The sequence below is a fragment of the Sturnira hondurensis genome, unplaced genomic scaffold (genome assembly GCF_014824575.4).
Source record: "Sturnira hondurensis isolate 20B ecotype Veracruz unplaced genomic scaffold, ASM1482457v3 Scaffold0024124, whole genome shotgun sequence".
Taxonomy (NCBI): Eukaryota; Metazoa; Chordata; class Mammalia; order Chiroptera; family Phyllostomidae; genus Sturnira; species Sturnira hondurensis.
Window position 1 is genome coordinate 46535 of NW_028096755.1, and position 20117 is coordinate 66651.

A 20117-nucleotide genomic window follows, 5' to 3' on the forward strand; every position below is an offset into this window, starting at 1 on the left:
TACCTCCTGCCGCAGACAAAAAAAAAAAAAAAAAGCCCCCAAAGTGAAGTGTGGAATGTTTATTGAGCAAAGGATGAGGGGCATAGGTGGACAGGGAAGGTACAGAAAGGAGCTGTGCCCGTGCTTTTGTCAAATCTACGCGGACGACCTTTCACCACTTCGGAGCAGAAAACCAGGGCTCACAGAGGTTAAGTCATTTGCAAAGGCGCTCACAGCACAGCTGGGCTAGAACCCAGATGCGATTGGTTCCCTGGCCCAGGGAGGGTCAACGATTTGATCTACATCACACAACTAGGGAGAAAGGTAGGGAATGAATGAAGGAATGACGGTTCTCCCTTTGGTTAGATAGGAAAACTGAGGCCTGGGGTAAGGCGGTAGCCTCAGCAGGGTCGGGCAGTGTGTGTGGTCGTGCCGCTGTGTGGGCCGGACACCGAGGCCCAGGGCCAGGTCTGGACTTAGTGGAGGCGCATATGCTGCGCCAGCTCTGCCGCGTCCTGGAAGCGGCGTGGGCAGAGTGGGCAGGTGTGTGGTGGGCCGGCGCGGGCGCGGTGCGTGGCGCGGTGCCGGGACAAGTGGCTAGAGCGCTTGAAAGCCTTGCCGCAGGCACCGCAAGTGAAGGGCTTGAGGTCCGAGTGCGACACGCGGTGGCTCTGCAGCCGCAGAGGACTGGCAAAGACACGAGCGCACTCCGGGCAACTGTAGCCCTTTCGAGGGCTGGGCTCTGGTGGGGGTGACACTCGCGGGGGCGGGGGCCGGGGCTCCTCCTCAGGCGGCGGCACCGTGTATGTGTAGGGGACCCCGTTGGCGTCGATGAGCAGGTGTCGGTCCAGCAGTGGAGGTCGGGGCCCCGCCACCGAGGAAGGAGTGGAGGAAGGCCCTTCCGTCTTGGGGAAAGGGGGAGCCTTGGGGGACGGTGGGTCCATGGGCTCCGGAGAGGACGGAGGGTGAGGGGGCCGCGGGGGCAGCAGCAGCATCTGGAGCAGTAACTGGGAGAGGCAAGGAGGGAACGAAATCAACATTGCTACTTCTGAGGAAAGCGTGCCCCTTCTCAGTGCTACTCCTCTGCACCACTAACTTGTCTCCCTACAAAAAAAGCACCTCTGACTCCAGGACAGATCGCTCGGGTTCCAAAACGCCTTGGGTCGCCTCCAACCGAGCATACCTGGGCCCTAACCCGCCCTTCCTGCTGCACCCTCCTCCCAGCCCCAGACCCCACCATACAGCATCATCCTGCCACTTCCTCACAACAGCCAATCAACACCCACATCTATTTCCCCACCTTTACATCTATTCGGTTTTTAGATCGGGCCCGGGTCCTTCGGAAGTTTTCTGAAGGGTCGCTTGCTTCCTCTGCTTCCCAGCCCCACTTCAGGTTACATCCTCCCCCAGGACCACGCAGCGACCCTTTCTCTGCTTCCCAGGCCCTCCTGGATCTCTACCCCCACCAGGTGCGCTGTAAGTCCTCCCCATACATCGGGACACTCGCGTCCTCTCAAATTCCTCTCCAGGTACATCCCCAGAGCCCCACTAACCCAATTCCCCACTTTTCAGTACGGCTCCTCTAGCCTGTTCCCACCCTTAGCACCTCGTGGTCCCCACATTCTCACCCCACTCCCCCACCCACCGTAGGCACTTTGTATCTACGTCCCCAAGACCCTCAGCGGCCTGCTTTCTAAGTACCCTGCGGCTCTTGAATCTCCCATCCCCCACTTAAGGGTCGCTCACACAGAAGCCACTGCCATCTTCACTTTTTTCCCCTCCCCCTTCCGGTCGCACACACCAGGGCCTCCGGAATCCTTTTCCCAAACTATCTTTCCCAAGCCCCCTTGGCCCGCCCCTCTGTGCGCAGCTGACATCTTTATTTCTCTGGTCCTCGTCCCGCTATACACAGCAGGGCCTTCCAACTCCTTCCCCGCTGCACCATGGGGTCCCATTGCCCCTCATCCCCTCCCAGCCCCACCCCCACCCAGGAGCGCCGACCCCTCCCCCTCCCTGCCCGGCCTCGCGGCCCCCTCCTCCCTCTGTCTCGGCCCCCTACCCGGTGCGGCAGCCTCTCGGGTCCTGAGGAGCGGGCCGAGGTCCCGGGCGGCCCGGGCTTCCCCTCGCGAATGCCGGCAGCAGCAGGAGCGAGACTTCCGGGAGCTCCGGGCCGGCGGCGCCCCGGACGCGAGCGCGGGGGGTGCGGGAGCGGGGGCGCGAAGGACGGCTGCGTCCCTGGGAAAGGGCGCCGGCCAGAAACGCGCGCGCTACCACAAAGGTTCCGCTGTTCCTGGACGGGCCCTTCTAACTGACGGCCTTTTTTGAGCACCCAGGGTAGGAGTGCGCGGGAACCACACAGCCCACCTCCGCTCCCCTCTCAGCAGGACCGGAGTAGGACCGTCACAGTGAGTGATCAATTTATAAACTGGGGCTGGGCGCGGTAAGTCTTCCCGAAATCCCCCAAGGAATAGGCGCGCCCAGCTTGTTATGTTTCCACTGGAGGTCCCGCCTGCGTTCTCTGCCCCACAGTGTCCAGAACCGGAGGGACGGATCCGTCCGCGGGGCAAATGGCGAGACCGAGGTCCAGAGGCTGGCCGTTGATTCTGACGTGGCACAGCCAGGGTTCTCCGGCCCGGCAAACGGAGAAACCGAGGCCCAGAGAAGGTCAGACAAAGCTGGATAGACAGGAGAAGGACGGGTAACATGCTGCTGGACAGGGAAGCTTGAGGCCCAAGGAGCAGCAGCCCTATCTTGCTGGTACCCACCAAAGCGTAGTGGGTTGAGGGGGAAACCGAGGCAGAGAAGCGGCGCCCGCGAAGGACTTCAGTGTGGAGTGCGATCGGGTGGCATTGTAGGTGCAAGCGAGGACTGCACTCGGGGCGCCCCCAGTTCGTTCTCCAGCTACCTCCAGTTCGTAAACTTGAAGCTCCAGGAGCCGATAGTGACGCCAGCCGGAGCGCACAGCACACGGCAGGGCGAACGTCGGGGACCACCGTCCCAAGGCAGGGCGGGAGAGACGGCGCTACAGCAGTATCTGGGGGTAGGATCAGCTGGGAGCGCCGAGGGGAATGGAGGCCTTATTGTTGGATCCAGTTCCGGGCCCCAAAAGGTGGCCAGAACTGCATCCTGGAGAGCTGTCAAAAGAACTTTATGCGATGATGGAAGTGGTCTGGGATCTGCACGCTGTCCAATGGGGCAGCCACTAGCCACGTGGCTGTTTTGTTTTATGGGCTGTTTTTTGTTGTTGTTGTTGTTTGTTTGTTTTTTTGCACGCCGTAGTGACTAGTGAGCTGAGGATAAGAATTTTTTAAAAGATTTTATTTATCTTTAGAGGGGAAGGGAAGGAGAGAGGGAGAGAAATATCAATGTATGGTTGCCTCTTGTGCGCGTCCCCTGCTAGGATGTGCCCCGACTGGGAATCGAACCGTGATTCTTTGGTTCGCAGGCCCACGCTCATTCCACTGAGCTAGACCCGCCAGGGCAGAATTTTTAATTCATCTTAATTTAAATCGAAAAAGACACAAGTGGCTCTGACAGCTTACCTTTTGGGACTGCAGTAATTCACTTCCGAGGGGCGAAAAGGGCATCCAAAAGATTCCCAGGCCCTTGTAGTAAAAGAAGGGTGTAACCAATTTCATGAATGACTTTTATATTGATTTACTATTTAAACAATAGGACTTTGGCACCGGCTGGTGTGGCTCAATGGATGGAGTGTGGGCCTGAGAACCGAAAAGTCACTGAAAGGTTTTCTTAGGCTCCACGGAGGAAGAAATGCCAATCAGCCACAAAGCTAGACAGTATAGAGCTTTATTGGGGTTTGCGCACCCAAGCGAGCTTCTCTGGTCCGCAAAGTGGGGGCCGAAGAAGCCACGCCCAAGCAGGGAATGTGGCGGGGGGTTGGGGGGGGGGTTATATTGGTTGGCTCTCTTCCTGGGAGCTGGGGATTGGTCCCCTTTTAACAAAGCGGCAATATATCATTGGTGGTTCTCCTGGGGCTGGGGTTGCTGTGCGGATATCCGTTTAGGCAAAGCCCGCCACTTCGACTCCCTGGTTTGACGTCAGCCATCTTTTCCGGGTTGTAGTTCAGCTGCCATTTTGTCCTACCCTGCCCATCCTGACGGTAACCAGGTCTATTCCCAGTCGGGTTGCAGGGTTGCAGGCCTGGTCCCGGTTAGGGGCATTCGAGAGGCAACCGATCAATGTATCTCTCCCATATCGATGTTTCTTTCCCTCTCCTCCCTTCTTTCCCTTCTCCCTCAAAATAAATAAAATCTTTAAAACAATAGGATCTTGGACATGTTGGATTAAGTACAGAGTGTTATCAAAATCAGTGTCGCCTGTTCCTTTGCACTGGTTTTAGTGTGGCTCACCTTCTACTTCTGCTGGACAGCACCCTCGTGGAGGTGGGGACATGCCCGACTTAAAGGGGCAGTGCCGCCTTCTGGTCACACCAGGGCTTCTCGGCCTCAGCACCACTGACATTCTCTGTGGTGGGGGCTGCCGTGTGCCATGCGAGAGGCCGAGCAGCGTGGCCAACCAGTGCTGGTCCCCTGGCGGGCACCCTCCCAACCCCCCTTCCCCTTCTGTGACAACACAGAGCGCCCAGTGTGCCCCAGGGCTTAACGTTGCTCCTGGTGTACAGTTGTAGGCCACCACCCAGACTTAGTCTCCTGCTCACCCATGTCCCCACCCCAGCCCCAGAAATGGTGACAATGACCCACGTACTGCGCCCTGGCTATTGCTGAATGCACCATATCCTCAGAGCAGGTCCATGAGGCAGGCGCTTCCAGATGAGGAGGAAGCCTGGAGAGGTCAGGTGACCACTGTTTCCAAGCACCTCACACCTCTCCCCTAAGCCTCAGCTGCTGCCACCCAATAGCAAACCCTGATTTATGGCAACAGCCACCCTCCCGTCTCTCTGTGTCCCCCCACCTCTTTCTCTGTGTCAATGTTGCGGCATTTTTTTTAAAGTTGTCATTTCCTGATTTAAAACCCTCCTCCCTGCATTTAGAGGAAGCCCGGGAAGCCCTCAGGCCCTGTGTGGGCTGGGCCCCCCACCACTTCACTACCCCCAGGCCCTCCAGAGCCTTTGTGTGCACTGTGCCCTTCCCACGGACAGATCCTTCCTGGCCGCTCATTCTCAAGCGCCGCTTCGTCACGGAGGCTTCGCGGGTCCTGTGCAAGGTCAAGGAGGCAGAGCTCTGTCACGTCGGTTTGTTTACTTCCTCTGTATCCCGTGTTGCCGTCCATGGTGCCCTTGCTCACAGAGGGATTTGCTGTTTCACTGTCTGCGTTCCCAGCCCTCCACGAAGGCAGGGCCCAGCCCGTCCCCGTGACCACGGTATCCTCAGGACCTGACGAAGGCTTGGGAGAGGGTAGGGGCTCTGGCTGCAGGATGAGTGAATGGATGAAGGAATGAATGCAACCACTCCCTCCAAAAGTGCAGCATCATCTATGACCCGCCCCCACCAAAATAAATAACTTCTCCCCCAGGACATGATCATGATGAGGCCCTACCATCCACACGAGCCTGGAATCTCAAATGGCCTCACACTCCCTCCTCCCCAAGGCCAAGCAGGCACCAGGTTCTGTCCACTTCCTCGTCGTGAAATGTTCTGAGCTGTATGCCTCAGCCCCGAGCCCCAGCTCTGGCCTCTTCCCCTTGTGCCTGGGCCCCAGTACCTGCCTTCTGGTTGGTCTCTGTCCCCCAGTCCCCTCCCACACTGACGTGACACTCTTCTCACAGCTGTGTCGGGTGGACCTTCTGCACCATTCAAAACCTTGTCATCACCCCTGGTGCCCTCAGGACCAAGTTCCCAAATTCCTTCACCTGGGATGAGGCAGCCCAGCCTCTTTCCCTTACCTCTCACTCCTGTGCTCCACCTACAGCCAGAATCTCACAGTCTGGACTAGACCTTGAACTTGGGCTCTAGGTGCAAAGGCTTATGTATTTTCCTCTGCCTGGGATCTCTTCCCCTTGCTCTGTGGGCAGGCTCCTCCCCAGCCTTCCGGAAGCCTGCGTGCCCTGACGCCCAAACCGGCCAGGTATCTCCTCTCTGGCACACTCACCTGTCCACCAGCTCAGGAAGGACCGAACACCTCCTCTGCTCAGGACACGCCCACAGCTCTGCCTACAGGTAGAACCCCCTGGCCGGGCATCCGAGGCCTCTCCCCTCAGTCCCGGCCACCATTCTTGCCCCTCGCCTCACCCACCCTAATCAGGCAGCCACGGTGAGCCATTCTGACTTCTCCGTTCAGGCCCCAGATTTTGGCCTCTGTTCATCTTCAGCAGTCTATTCCCAGACTCCCCTGAGACTGACTGGTTACTCAGGTCCCCTGAACGTCGGTCGGTGCAGACAGCACGTTCACATCCAGGAAGGCGGGCACAGCGCTGAGCCTCAGGCAGTGCAAGAGGCTTGTCAGGGACGGTACTCAAGCCTGGCGCCCCCCACTCCAGCCCCCTCACTTCCAGCTCTCCCCAGCCCACAGTCTGAGCCCTGCCTCCTTCAGGCACCTTTCCTAGACCACCCTCTTCTCAATGTCCACTGTTCACCCTACACCAACTCATGTTACCATCCAACAATCCCTGTGCCTCTGGGTCAACTTAAGTCCAAGTAGTCCACTTGCCAGGCTTCCCACCCTCCTCTCTACACCCAGCCCGGGTCTCCTCAACCCTCCTTCACTGGGCTTCTCAGTCAGCAAGACCCACCGCCCCTGAGACCAGCACACCTCAAGTCCCTCACGTCACACCCAGTCCTTACTGCTCAGCTAGGCAAGACTCTAAAAATGCCACCTGTTGCCCTGGCTGGTGTGGCTCAGTGTATTAAGCGGGGGCCTACAAACCAAAGGATCGCTGGTTCGATTCCCAGTCAGGGTACATGCGTGGGTTGCAGGCCAGGTCTCCAGTGGGGGCGTGTGAGGCAACCACACATTGATGTCTCTCTCCTTTGCCCTCTGTCTAAAAACAAACAGATAAAATCTTTTTTAAAAAGTGTCTTTTTTTTTTTTTTAGATTTTATTTATTTATCTTTTAGAGGGGAAAGGAAGGAGAGAGGGAGGGAAATATCAATGTATGGTTGCCTCTCATGCGTGCCCTGCTGGGAACTGGCCTGCAACCCAGGCATGTGTCCTGACTGGGAATCGAACCTTGATCCTTTGGTTCACAGGCCCACGTTCAATCTACTGAGCTACACTAGCCAGGGCTAAAGATGTCTTAAAATAAATAAATTTTAAAAATTCTTTACAAGTGCCCCCTGTGCTGCACCTACCCATCCCCTGAGCCCTGGCTCCACCTCCAGACCTGGATGCTGCCAACTTTTGGGTCCAGAAATGGTTGCAGGGAAGAGGTTCCGGACGGCTCCGACCTCCAGAGCAAAGGAAGGTGCCCCTAGGAAAGGACTGTGGCCAGGAACGCCCACTCACAAAACAGAGAGTCCTACGTCGTTTGGGTTCCAGCCCGTACCCCAGCAATTTAAAAATAATAAAAACTAACAGACATTTGTTTGAGTGCATCTCAGCAAGCACCATGAGCTGCTACAAGGAAGTGATGGAGCAACGCAGAGTCAGACGTGTGTCGTTCACCTGGAATACCCGCGTCTCCGTTCACTCTGTGCACGGGGAACGGGAGCTCTGCCCCAGCTGACAGGCTGGGGGACCGGGCGCCACAGTGGGACGGTGACCGACCGACCCCAGGCTAGAAACGGGCAGTCAGAGGGCCTGTCCTGTCTCTCACCCTGGTCCAGGTGGCTGGGGGCAAAACATCCCCTATTTCGGGAATGAGGAACCTGAGGCCCAGACAGGCAGGCCTGCCGCGGTCCAGCCGCAGCCCATCTGAGGGTCCTCAGGGGAGAGTAGGCGTCGGCGCTGGGTCACAGGCAACTACACAGCTCAGAGGCAGGTGAAGCACTGTTCCGTTTATTGCAAGTACAAGCTGATTTTTTATATTCTCATTTTTGGCATAGATTAACTTTTACAGGTGTACAGCATGGTCAGTTAAGCAGAAAAAATCAATACAAAGGTAACCAGGAAAAGTACGAAAGTTCCCATAGTTTCAGTTATGTTAAACAAAAGTTATTTTGACCAGGAAAACCATTAATCAGACAATTTGAAATAGTTCTATGTATACAGTTTAAATGTCTTATTGTTTATTAAAGTTCTCAGAAATTGTCATTGGCAACAGGTACGCTAGACCGAGCAGAGGTTAGGAAATACACAATAAGCCTTGGTAATATCTAACTTAGCTATCTATCTTGCTGTCTAAAATGTTTTTTGTATACTGAGGACTCTGACTCCTTGGTAGTTGTTTCTAAGTGCTTAGTTTGTAATGGCTAACCAGCTTCTTCTGTTTTTATGCCTGTCTAATTATAATTGATATATATTCCTATTCAAGGTAAAGGAGGGGCTGTTACTCTAACAACTCTTTAACAATCAGGGGCTATTTTCTAAAGGGGTTTTTGCTATTCTATGAGGCAGTTCTGTGGGAATACATATTTTTCCCTGAACTGTTCTTTCTTGGGTGGCTTTCACAGGAACAAATAAGTAAAGTACAATGCCTTAAATCAGCCAGGGTGATATTGCTTAGGACTTGAGCCAACTGTTGTTTTTTCTCTGAGAGTGGTCATTAATTCTAGGAGATTCCAAATTATCAGAAGTGTAAAGGTTAGAATACTAAGAAACAGTGAGAATAAAAGCAACACCATATATCCACTAATGCCACGTCCGTCCTGCTGGAAAACGCTTCTGTGAAGCCGTCATCTCCAAGTCGTGACTGTGTCAACCGACATAGCTAGAAAATGCTTCTGTGAAGCCTTTGTCCCCAAGCCGTGACTGTGTCAGCCGACCTGGTTAGCTCTGGACGCGGCATCCCCAAGCCGTGACTGTGTCAGCCGACCTGGTTAGCATTGGACGTGGCATCCCCAGGCCGTGACTGTGTCAGCTGACCTGGTTAGCATCGGACGTGGCACAGGCCCTTGGCTCAGATCTCACAGCAAGCAGTGAGGCCTCGGCCTCTAGTCTCGGTGCAAGAAACAAGATTTTGTGGAGCCCCTGGGACCTCCCCAACACCCAGAAAAGCCCTTCCAGCCTAGCAGTCCAGGATGTGTCCAGCGAGCTCCGTGCCTCCTGCAAAGTTTGCCAGGACACAGCGGGCAGGCGCCAGTCGGCTCCAACGGGGCTGGTGTAGGAAGCGATACCTGTGACCGGCTGGGGCGCTCGAAGGCTTGGCCGCAGTCGGTGTGCGGGAGCTCTGAGTGGTAGATGCAGGGGCTCCCCGGGGTCAGTACGCTCTTGAAGTCCTGCAGATACTGGGGACAAGTGAGGGCCCTGGGGAGCTCGGGCTCCGGCCAGGGTACCTCCTCCATGTGCACAGACAGGGAACACCAGGTCCATAGGCAGAGGTGGAGGAAGAGGAGGGGGCCAGTTCAGGGGCAAAAGCCCCAAGAAGGGCGGGGGGCCCATGGCCTCCAAAAGAATCAGGGACAAGGTCAACTCTGGGACCCTGAGTTTGAAGGACGGCAGGGGGTAAGTGAAGTTCTTCCCCAAACTCAGCAGCTCAGGCCTTCTCCATTCCGCATCCCGAGACTCGAGACTCGTGCGCCCCACCTGTCAAACCCTGGGACCCCGCCCCAAAGCTTAAGGCCTCTCTACCCCGGGTCTCTATGGTTCAAGCATATCCCTCCCGGCACTGCACACAGCTCGCTGGTTCGCCCAGACCTCTCCAGTCCGAACGCGCTGGGAAATAACTCAGGGGGCGGCCCTGCGCGGTGGTGATGTAGCCGGGCAGTCAAATCTCGGATTCCACTCCTGCCGCCATAGCGGCCAGGTGGGGTCCCAGGAATCTGCCCCGGCGGGAAATAAACACCACAAACAGTGGTTCCGGGCTTCAACGGGGGAAAAACCAAAGCAACCCGTCTATAAAGTTACTGGGACGTGATAGCCGCAGAGAGAGAAGACAGGGGTGGCTTTTTTCCGAAAAGTGACATTTTATTCTTCCAGGCTCTAGGACCCAGTCTATCATAAATAAGACTACACACTAGGAAGACTTTAGAAAAAGAAAATAAGGTAGCTTCAAATGGGAACTGAAACCATAAAGGGCTGGTGAGTTGTTTGTTGCTGCGGAGCAAAAACAGCGAGAATTATGAAGTCCGTGGGACAACTGAGGAAACCCAGACTTTGAGACGTAATGCATAACAAGAAAACAAGAGTCAAGTATCATTCTCATACACCAAGCCCAGAGAGGGGTAGCCACCGGCCCTGGGTCACACAGCTAGTCAGGGCCGACTAGTAAGATGCTGATCCCTCCTCAGGGCTGGAGTGCAGGAAGGAAATGATAATCTGGTCAAGGGTGCACCAGAACCTCTGGCCTGGGCCTCCATAGCCAGCCAGGAAGCCCCTCCCTGATGGACACACCAGGGTAAATGGGCCAACTCCTGGCAAGGTCAGGAGTGGGCAGAGGTGGAAGGGGTGCTGGAGCACCTTACCAGCTTTCCACGGGAGCCACACACTTAGGTCCAGAGTTCCGAGTGTGAGACGCAGTGCTGGCTGTGTGAGTCCTGCAGATCTGTAAGGCCTGGTGGAGGCTGGCCCACCTGCCTTTGCACCACCCTGTGCTGCTTCTCCAGCCATAGGATATGTGGAGAGCACCCCATGGTGGTCAATACACAAGTGACCGCCTGAACCTGGGGGCATAGTGAGGACAAAACGGGCAACCCGGGAGGAACAAAAAACAGGCAAGAAAATAGATGTTGTCGCAGTTTGGCAAGTCACACTACCATCTGGCTGCTCACAGGGAGATCATGCATTCCCCTTTCCACTGACAGGTTACTGCGGCCAGACAGTGAACACCCCAGTCACAAAGAACACACAGTGCAGAGTTAAACCCCGGGGCCCTGGCCTTTTGGGTGAGACTAAAGGGAACAAGGAGACAGGCGATCGCCCTAGGAAGTGAGACCATCTTTCTCCCGCTCCCCTGCCACCTGTGTGTAGACTTCTGGCACGCCCTACCGTCGGAGAGCACTCAGTCTTGGGTAGCACGGCCCAGAAAACGGTTACAGCCTTGTCCATTANCGCAGTTTGGCAAGTCACACTACCATCTGGCTGCTCACAGGGAGATCATGCATTCCCCTTTCCACTGACAGGTTACTGCGGCCAGACAGTGAACACCCCAGTCACAAAGAACACACAGTGCAGAGTTAAACCCCGGGGCCCTGGCCTTTTGGGTGAGACTAAAGGGAACAAGGAGACAGGCGATCGCCCTAGGCAGTGAGACCATCTTTCTCCCGCTCCCCTGCCACCTGTGTGTAGACTTCTGGCACGCCCTACCGTCGGAGAGCACTCAGTCTTGGGTAGCACGGCCCAGAAAATGGTTACAGCCTTGTCCATTAGAGTACCAGAGCCCAGTTCTTCACCTGACACTTCCCTAGCTGGAATTTTCCCAGGTGGAGACCTGGGGAAATTTCCCAGACAGCTGGCTAAAGCCATCGGTTTCGCGCCCACCTCAGCAACAGACTCAGTCTCCCCTGAACACCAGGACGTGCCGAGCCAGCTCCCCTGTAATCCCAAGCCACCAGGGCAGAGGAACAGGGACAGGAAGCCCGGTGAATGAGCCCATGCTGGCAAAGGCTGCTGGACTGCCTGAAGGCCTTGTCACAGGCGGAGCACCAGATGTCTAGGTGAAAGGGCCATGGGCCTTGAGAGAAAAGCATTCTGGGCTCTGGCTGGTGTGGCTCAGTGGATTGAGCACCAGCCTGCAAACCAAAGGGTTGCCAGTTCGATTCCCAGTCACGACACATGCCTGGGTTGCAGGCCAGGTACCTAGGTGGGTGGGCACCTGAGAGGCAGCCACACATTGAGGTTTCTCTCCCTCTCTTTCCTGTCTAAAATAAATTAATAAAATCTTTTTTTTAAGGCATTCTGAAAGACCTGTAAGCACTAAGGGCAGCTATAAACCGGTGGAACCAGCACCACTGAAATTCTGGTTGCCCTCTCCACATATGTGTACCTGTACCATATACTCCTGAGGGCAATGGGCAGGTACTGGCCTTCGATGTGGGCAGGAGATGAACCTAAGGCCCACAGGGAGGATGAGGGGCTAACTCGGGGGAAGATAGTTGCTGGGAGTGGGAAAATCTGCAGTTCTGGAGGATGAACTCATGGTTATTCCTGAAACGAAAGCAGGAACTAAGGGAAGGAAGGTTGCATTGACTGAAGGTGGGAAGAGGAAAGCTAAGGGTTGAGGCGACCACAGGGCCTGCCTGCACCCCCCACCCCATCTTTGCTTAGCTACGTCATCCCCAACTCTCTACTCCTTAAACTCCTCATCTCTCCAGGCAGCTGGGGGATTTTCCACTGGCCCTGCCTGTGCCCAAACTCTAGATCTTTTTAATTCACTACTGCCCCACACTTTCAAGGATTTGCCCAGGCATCTTGCATCCATCAACCAATTCTTGTGGGGTGCGCTGAGGGTCTTCCTACACACCCCCAGCATCTGTGGGACACATATGTTTCTTTACTATACTGCCCTCCATCTCCTCTTTCAGAGCCCTAGCGCGTTTTCTCTTCCCTGCATCTCTGTTCCATCCCATCACGGTAACCCTCGTCTCTTCTAAGGTCTCCCCAGAGTCCCTGAGTGTCTTCATCTCCCCAACACCGAGATCTCTTCCTTTCAGGCTTGTCCTGTGACACCAACCAAGTGTTTTCGTCCTCCCGATGTCAGTCACCTCGGACAGCCTGTATTCGACGCACTCCAACACCTCCCGCCTCTCACCGTGCCCCTCTAAGGGGCACGGCCTCCCCGGTTTAGCCCGTGCTGTGTTCCCGAGGGCTCTTCCGACACGAACCTCCTCGGTCCTCCCCCTGGTCCCCTCCCCCTCCGCCCGGTCAGTCGGCTCCAGTCTTTTCCCAACCCCCCAGGATGCCCCAAACTCTCCGGCAGACCTTTCACCTCACGCTCTGCGACGCCTGTCCCGGGCAAGACCCTTTCCGTCCGTGCGGAATGCGGGGCGGCCGCGCAGATTCTGCTCCGAAGGAGGCGAGTCAAGAAGTAGTTTAAGCAGAATTTCAGCTTTGGGTGTTGAAGGAGGGTCTCAGGCCTTCTCCTTGAGGCTATGGGAAAATTCTCTTTTCGGGTTTACAAGACCAGTGTCACTAATACACTACGTGGACTGTTCCTTCTATAACCTGGGAGGCGCTGGAGCCGCACCTTCTGGGTTGTGGGGCTCCGATCCCCAGGGAGATGGAAGGTGTTCATGTGAAAGCCGGTCGGCCGGAAACACACTCTCGAAGGAACCGTTCCAAGAGCCTTTAGTTCCTCTGACCTGAATCTTAGTCATTCCAAATGTAACAAATACTTAAGTGTCTCCTCTATGCCAACTTCTGGGGCTACAAAAGAGGAAGCGAATGGGATCGAAGTCGTTCCTGCCTTCCTTCCCCTTAGAGGCGACAGAGAAATCGTATTTTTATTGAATACATGCTGCAAGGAGGAACTCTCCTAGACCTCGTGGGGGCGACAAAGACCAGAATATGTATGAAAATGCCTCATCCGCCAGAGCACCTGGAGGAAGAAGACAGGGATAACAGGATTAGAAGACTGAAATTTAGAGGCAGGTAGAACACCTTTCGCCTCACTAAAACATGTTGTGTAGATAGAGATTAGATTTCGAAAGAGAAGCTCTTACTAGTGTGTCAAACTGATCGGAGCTCCATGAAGCTAATGAAGTTTAAGCTTCTGAGGCTCCTCACCTGTGGAAGTCGTTCTCTGGGTGAGAGTGGGGACAATTTGGAGCAGTTAAGATTAGCAATTGCTACACACACACACACACACACACACACACACACTGCAATGCCCACATCAGAAACATACAGGACCAATAACACTTTTAGAGGTCCTCGAAAAAATTTAATTTTGAATTCAGAAGGAAAAAAGAATATAATCCAGCCTAGCGTAGGTTCATTATTATACCAACTCAGCCATGAAATATTATTTTAAAGATATTTTTGGAAATAAAAAACCCATGAAAGCAGAACTACCAGGGCCCATGAAACACTGGAGACTATGACCAATATCATATCATTTCATATATGTAGCAAAATAAAGATATACAGAGGAAGAGGGAGATTTGACTTTGGGTTGGTGAACACACAAGACTGTCTGCAGAACATCTTTCTGTAAACAGATTTAAGAATCCTCCCGTTCGTAAACTTTGCTTTACTGCGTTACCCAAAACCACGCAGAGCAGGTGACGACAAAAACATGCAGTGTGAACACAAAACAAAGGTTATTAAATTCTGGCGAGTGTCAACTGACAGCTAGAGTCTATTAATGTGGGTGAAAAGACAGCCATTCGAGTTAGTTCGCAGCCCGCTAGCGCTCCGCGCAAGCTGTCTCCTTGGAAGGGAGGTTAGGTGACAGGTGATTTGGAAGGAAAGGCAAAGGCCTCAGGGGTTGAGATAGCGCAGGCTACTTGGGAACCCCGCCCACTCTCCAGTGCGCCTGCGCGGCGGCTCTTACGCACTCTAGCCCCGCCCCTTCCAGAGCGACCACGGGCCCTGGGGGCGGGGCCTGGGCACAAGATGGCAGCCGAGCGCCCGGAGCCCCAGACTCCGAGCTCAACGGCCTCGGAGCCGCGCTCCCCAGAGCCGCCGGACCTGGTGCGAACAAGGAAGGGGCCTGGGCCGGGGGCCTGGGATGGGAGGAGGCTGCAGGGCAAGTGGCGGGGCAGGGCCGTGGCCTATGAAGGTTGGGCGGGGGAGGCATTTAGAGCTCCGGCCTGGAGGCGGGGTTCCTGGGGTTGGGGGGGGTGAGCGAGGGGCGTGCTCTGAGAAGGAGCCTACGGGGTTGAGGGGCGGGGCTTAGAGAGGCGGGGCGTAAGAAGCGACCGCCTGGACAACGGATGGGTCCAGGGTTGAGTTTTTCTAATTAGGGGGCGGAGCCTCCGAAGGGGCGGTGCCTCCGAGGGACCCTGAGTGGCTAGTGAAGTTGGCTGGAAGGATAGGGAAGGTGGTCTTGAAAGACAAAGAGTTAGGGGGCGTTACGAAGCACCCACGTTGGGGTGGGGGGTATGATTCCGTAAGGGTCAGATCGAAGAGTCTGGATTACCCAAGGGAGGATTTTAGGGGGGAGAAACAGCTACTTCTGGTGATTTTTGGGACCACTCCCAGGTTTCTCAGGAACTCGGGACGGGAGTGAGGACAGTCATTCATTCAACAAACATTTACCGAGTCCTCTTTGCCTGTGCTAAGTAGATGAGTAGGTGAATGAGGCAGATGAGGACTGTGCCCCCCTGACGCTTGAGTCTAGCAAGGGAGAAAGGCATTAAGGAGATTTATTGTGTTGTGTTCTAGAAAGGAAATAAAGACGGAGCGCTGGAGTGGGGGTGGAGGAGCTAAATTTAGACGAGAGCAGTCAGCTGTGGACCGGCTTATATTTACTCTGGGGTCAGGGAGACAAGCAGGAGCCAGTCGCGATGGATATTACTATTGACGGCTTTGGATCTTTAAGTGCCATTGGAGCCACAGAAGCGTTTTGAGTGGGAAAATGACTTGATCGGATTTCCATTTTCAAAAGGTCTTTTGGGCAGCTTTGGCGAGGCTGGTTATAAGGACCAGGCTAAGAACAGAGGCTCTTTCATGGGGCTTTTTCCATTGTCACGGCAAGAAATGACTGGCTTTTAACTGGAGTGGAGGAGACTTGGCTGGTGATATATTCTGCACAGGAGGGGAAGCCTTGATGGGGGCAGAGCAGGTCCTGAAATCGAGGGGGCCCGGGATGCTACAGAGGGGTGGAGGTTTTAAGTAAGTGGGAGCGTGTTGGGGAGGCCTTGAGGCAGGGTCCTCAGGTTCCTCTTTTCTCCCCCGCCCCCTTCCCCAGGTGCTGGTGCCTGATGACAGCAGCCCCGCCACACCCCCGACCGACCTCATTGAGATCCAGGTGGTGAAGGTGACAGACACCACGCTGGTATGCGAGCCCCCGGAGCCAGGTTCTTTTCACTGTGCCTTGTGCCCGGCCGCCTTCCGGCTGGTCTCGGAGCTGCTGTTCCACGAACATGGCCACCTGGCGGGGGCTGAGGGCGGCGGGCAGGGGGCGGACCCAAGCCGGTGCCACGTGTGTGGCCACAGCTGCCCGGGCCCCGCCAGCCTCCGCGCCCACTACAGCCTGCACACCGGAGAGCGCCCTTACCGCTGCCCCCTCTGCCCCCGGGCCTTCAAGGCTCTGGCGCCCCTGCTGCGGCACCAGCACCGGCATGGGGTGGAGCCCGGGGCCTCTCAGAGGCCCTCAGAGGTGGCGGGCGTGGCTCGGGGACAGGAGCCCGGGGTGCCCCCGGAGCGGTCAGAGGTGGTGATGGCGGCGGCAGCGGCGGGCGCGGCTGTGGGGAAGCCCTTCGCCTGCAGATTCTGCGCCAAGCCATTCCGCCGCTCCTCGGACATGCGCGACCATGAGCGAGTGCATACGGGCGAGCGGCCCTACCACTGCGGCGTCTGCGGCAAGGGCTTCACGCAGTCCTCGGTGCTGAGCGGCCACGCCCGCATCCACACAGGCGAGCGCCCCTTCCGCTGCGCGCTCTGCGACCGCACTTTCAACAACTCCTCCAACTTCCGCAAGCACCAGCGCACCCACTTCCATGGCCCCGGGCCTGGGCTCAGGGACTCTGGGAGCCAGCAGGCGGCGGAGACAGAAGGGCCGGGGAGTGGATGTGGGGTGGGAAACACTCGAGAAGAGGGGTGTGGGGACAGAGCGACTGCGAAGGGTGAGATCGACCAGTAGGCTGGTTAACGGGGGTGGTAAGCGGCAGGTTTCAGGGGAGGGGTTGGGTGGGACAAGGAGGCAGGTCACCAAAGAGGGGAGACTGGGGGAGAGATGACATCATGAGCGGCAAGTGGGAGAGCAGCTGGACAGCCAGAGTCAGGGCTCCCACAAGCGCTCATGGCAGCGCAGAGACTCGGAGAAAGGCGCAGGCCCAGCCCGGTGGACGCCCAGCCAAATGGGAGGAACATAGGCTGGGCGTCCTTCCCGTCTGCCTGCCCTGGGTCATCCTTGTGCAGGACGCAGTGTGTCACAACAGAGCCCGTGCCCCACACTGTCCCTGGGCAGCGCTTCATCAGCTGAACCCTGAAGTGTCTTGGGGCCTAGAGTAGGCTGGGGTGAAATCTGCCTACCTCACTGGGTTGCACTGAACTTCAGAGACCTTCCCACCCACCCTCAGATAGAAGATGCCAGCCAGGTCCTCCGCAGAGACTCGAGTCCCACCACCTCAAAGCCATAGGCCCCCCAGGTCACAGCCCAGAACACTTGGGCCTCCGCAGTGTAAGCCCGGCTGGCCATAAGGATCTCAGCTGGGAGAGCTGCTCCCCCGTTCCCATGGTGGTCCCTCCTCAACCCACGAGACCTGCCTCCTCGTTCTGAGGCAACTGAGAATGCAGACAGCAGACAGCCACCCAACGTCCCGTCCTCACGGTTGTCTCACAGCCCCACGCCTACAAGAACAGCCTCAGGTTTCTCTAATCTCCTCCACTCCCGAACTAGAGCAAACAGTGTCCTGCCTGGCCCCAGATTACCCCAAGAAAGGGTCAGTGGGTGGCCAGGTGTGGTGGGTGTGCTCTGAGAGTGGGGGCAAGGGGAGGATTTGAGAGCTGGAGGTGGGAAGCCTGCAGCTCCGTTCCTATTAAAGGACTTTCTGAAGGGCTTCTCTATGTCAGTCTGGTGTTTGGGTGGCTGCCCTGTGGGATGGGGGCTGAGGGGCCACACTGGAGTGTTGCCACCAACAGTGCCTTACAGCAAACCTTTCCCCGAACCTCGTTAGACAGGGATGGGCAGCACCTGGCTGTTCAGAAATGGCATGTGACTCAACTACAGACGTGGGGACCGGGAGTGGCTGAGTAAAGGACTCTTGTGACCAGCATGCCTGTTGGGGGGGCTCACCCAGCACTCCCCAGGAGGTGCCCCAAAGGCAAGTCACACCATGAACAGAACTCTTCCTCCCAAAGAGATACCCCCATTTCCTTATCTCCTGGTACCTGAGCTAAGTGCATCCTTCATCTGTTTAATCTAGTCACTTGTCAGTTCCCCCATACTGAGCCAGTGAAATGTCTTTGGAACCTGAACACACCTAACCACTTGTAGACCAAGCCCACAAGGCTGTACACCGCGATAATCACACAGCAGCCCAGCCTCCGGGGCCTGCCCCCACAGCTACATGCATGTGTCAGAAACCCAGGCCCCCAGCCTCACCACTAACCCACAGCTCATGGGCTTTGAGAAGGAATCACAAACGTGGACGCCTGCAAGTTGGAGCTGGGTAGCAGTGTGAATTAAGTGAGGAAGGTGGCAGGTTCACAGTGAAAAGACAGAGACCGACATGGACTCTGAGTTGGGATTTGGGGTGCCGTGGGGACTGGGGACAGACTGGAGAGTGTGCCCCCCATCTGAATGGCTACTGAGCTCAGGAGAAAGGCGGCGGGGTTGCTGGAGTATCCGAATTACTGAAGTTACAATAGTCTTATACTAAATGTTTTGATTTTCAAACGTTGGCTTCCATGTCGAACTTAAAAAGAAAAAAAAAAGGTGGGCTATTCAAAATGTGTCAGGGGCATGGACCCAGGTTCCACCCTCTGGGGTCATCCAGGCTCCACTGTTTGTAATTCAAAGCCCCTCAGGATCCAGCCTTCCACACCCCAAGCTCTACACTCTGAAGAGTTGCTAGGTGTAGCGAGATACACTGAGCCCTCCACCCGGAACCCTGTGCCCACTTCAACTGGCCTTACGTCACCACTCGGGAATCGCTTTCTCCTGCAGAAAGCTGGTTGGGCCCCCATCTGATAAGGCGACTCCTCTGGGCTCCCTCAGCCGGTTTTTGACGGTGTGGTGCACCACACCCATGCGGCTTTGAGCCCCAGCACACTGGCACCTGGGGTCTTCAGCACTAGAGGTGGGGCCCACACTGGGTGGCCGCCTTCCTGTGGGGAGTCAAACCAGGCCCACCCAGGCAGGGCCCTGACCCGGTTTGGTGTTTAAGCTTCACACAGGCACATCGGAGTGCAGTCCCAGCTCTAGCCTGGACACCCCCCCAGCTCCAGGCGGCTTTGGAGACCGTTCTCCGGGACCTCAGCTGCTGCTTCTGACAAATGGGATACCACCACAGGTCACAGGGCATATATCACTGTTCTGGGAACACAAGCGAGGGCTGTGACTGGGCTTCTGGAACGGCCCAAAGTTATCCTGAAAGGACAGGCGCAAGGAGCAATCTATATCAGAACCATGAGTCCACACGGAGCCACAACGCGCAGTGGCAGACCAGGACGGCTCTTCCATCTCACGTGGGGGCCGGGAGCATGTCCAGTTCATGTTTCCCAGAGCTCAGCAAAGAGGCTGGCAGACTTCGGGAAATGTTGGCAGGGAATAGATGCACGTGGCACCTTGAAGGGGGAGGAGTCTGGGCACGTTGTCCGCTCCCAAGAAAAGACTTACCCATCTCGGATGCAGTGATTCCTCAGAAATACCGGGGCTGAGCGGCACGGGGATGAGGAAAGGCAGAGAATGTGGAGAAATCGAAATCCCAGGGAAACAAGTATCCTCACCCTTCCGATTGCCAGCACTTAATCCCCTCCCCCGGGGTGTGAGGGACTCCGTCACCCTGGTGATAGGTTTATTGTCTCTGCTCTGTACAAGCCGCGTCCGCCCCCCGCCCCACCCCCCACAATCCGAAAGAGCACCCAGGCCCCCTTGTGCCCTCCCTGCTCCAGTCGCATCCCACCGTCCAGCCGGACCCCACAGGGGAAGGGCGGTTCACGCCCATCTCCACCGAAGCTCGTCAGGAAAGAATGCTGCTGGGGCGGGGGACTGACGGGGGTTACAAAGAAGGGTCGAACGGAGGATCAAGTTTAGTGTCAGACAGGATGAGAGGAGGGCCAGAGGAGTCTAGTTTGGGAGTGATTCAGCCTTGTGTCTTGTACAATGTGGGCCTCAGAGGAGGCTAGTCTGTCTGAAGTTCCGAAGAACGGAGGGGGCAGCTGGTCAGGAGGGGCAGAGTCTGACCTGCGGCCGGGAAGGGGCAAGTCTGGAAGGGGACAGCTCAGTGGAGTGGTGCAGGGGAAGACCCCTAGTCAGGCCTCTTTCCCGGCCAACGTGCCGGCTCCTGCTCCAGGAC

At 56.2% G+C, this 20117-nt stretch overlaps 2 protein-coding genes across 4 annotated transcripts; one reads left to right on the forward strand and one right to left on the reverse strand.

The window, feature by feature from the left end:
• Positions 1-41: 41 nt before the first annotated feature.
• On the reverse strand, positions 42-9338 carry ZNF580 (zinc finger protein 580). Its single transcript, XM_037038131.1, has 3 exons — positions 9171-9338; positions 2039-2356; positions 42-986 (listed from the first exon to the last, which is right to left on the reverse strand). The coding sequence occupies exons 1-3, from the start codon at positions 9336-9338 to the stop codon at positions 456-458; spliced, it is 1017 nt and encodes a 338-aa protein (XP_036894026.1). The 3' UTR covers positions 42-455.
• Positions 9339-14520: 5182 nt separating this feature from the next.
• ZNF784 (zinc finger protein 784) lies at positions 14521-20004 on the forward strand. Of its 3 annotated transcripts, XR_005065333.1 has the most exons (3): positions 14521-14625; positions 15845-17053; positions 19992-20004. XR_005065333.1 is itself a non-coding variant. In XM_037038069.1 (2 exons), the coding sequence occupies exons 1-2, from the start codon at positions 14548-14550 to the stop codon at positions 16736-16738; spliced, it is 972 nt and encodes a 323-aa protein (XP_036893964.1). In that variant the 5' UTR covers positions 14521-14547; the 3' UTR covers positions 16739-17656. The 3 variants fall into 3 exon arrangements, 2 of the variants coding, with proteins under 2 accessions (XP_036893964.1, XP_036893965.1); XM_037038069.1 differs by lacking the exon at positions 19992-20004 and having other exon boundaries at positions 15845-17656; XM_037038070.1 differs by lacking the exons at positions 14521-14625; positions 19992-20004 and adding an exon at positions 14690-14713 and having other exon boundaries at positions 15845-17656.
• Positions 20005-20117: the final 113 nt, after the last annotated feature.

Excerpts from the sequence above, each read along its gene's own strand:
- ZNF580 (XM_037038131.1), bottom strand. The coding sequence starts at position 9,338 with ATGGAGGAGGTACCCTGGCCGGAGCCCGAGCTCCCCAGGGCCCTCACT. Across the intron at positions 2,357-9,170 it reads AGCGCCCCAGCCGGTCACAG|GAGGGGAGCGGAGGTGGGCT; the intron begins GTATCGCTTCCT and ends CGGTCCTGCTGA. Across the intron at positions 987-2,038 it reads CCGAGAGGCTGCCGCACCGG|TTACTGCTCCAGATGCTGCT; the intron begins GTAGGGGGCCGA and ends TGCCTCTCCCAG.
- ZNF784 (XM_037038069.1), top strand. The coding sequence starts at position 14,548 with ATGGCAGCCGAGCGCCCGGAGCCCCAGACTCCGAGCTCAACGGCCTCG. Across the intron at positions 14,626-15,844 it reads CCCCAGAGCCGCCGGACCTG|GTGCTGGTGCCTGATGACAG; the intron begins GTGCGAACAAGG and ends CCCCTTCCCCAG.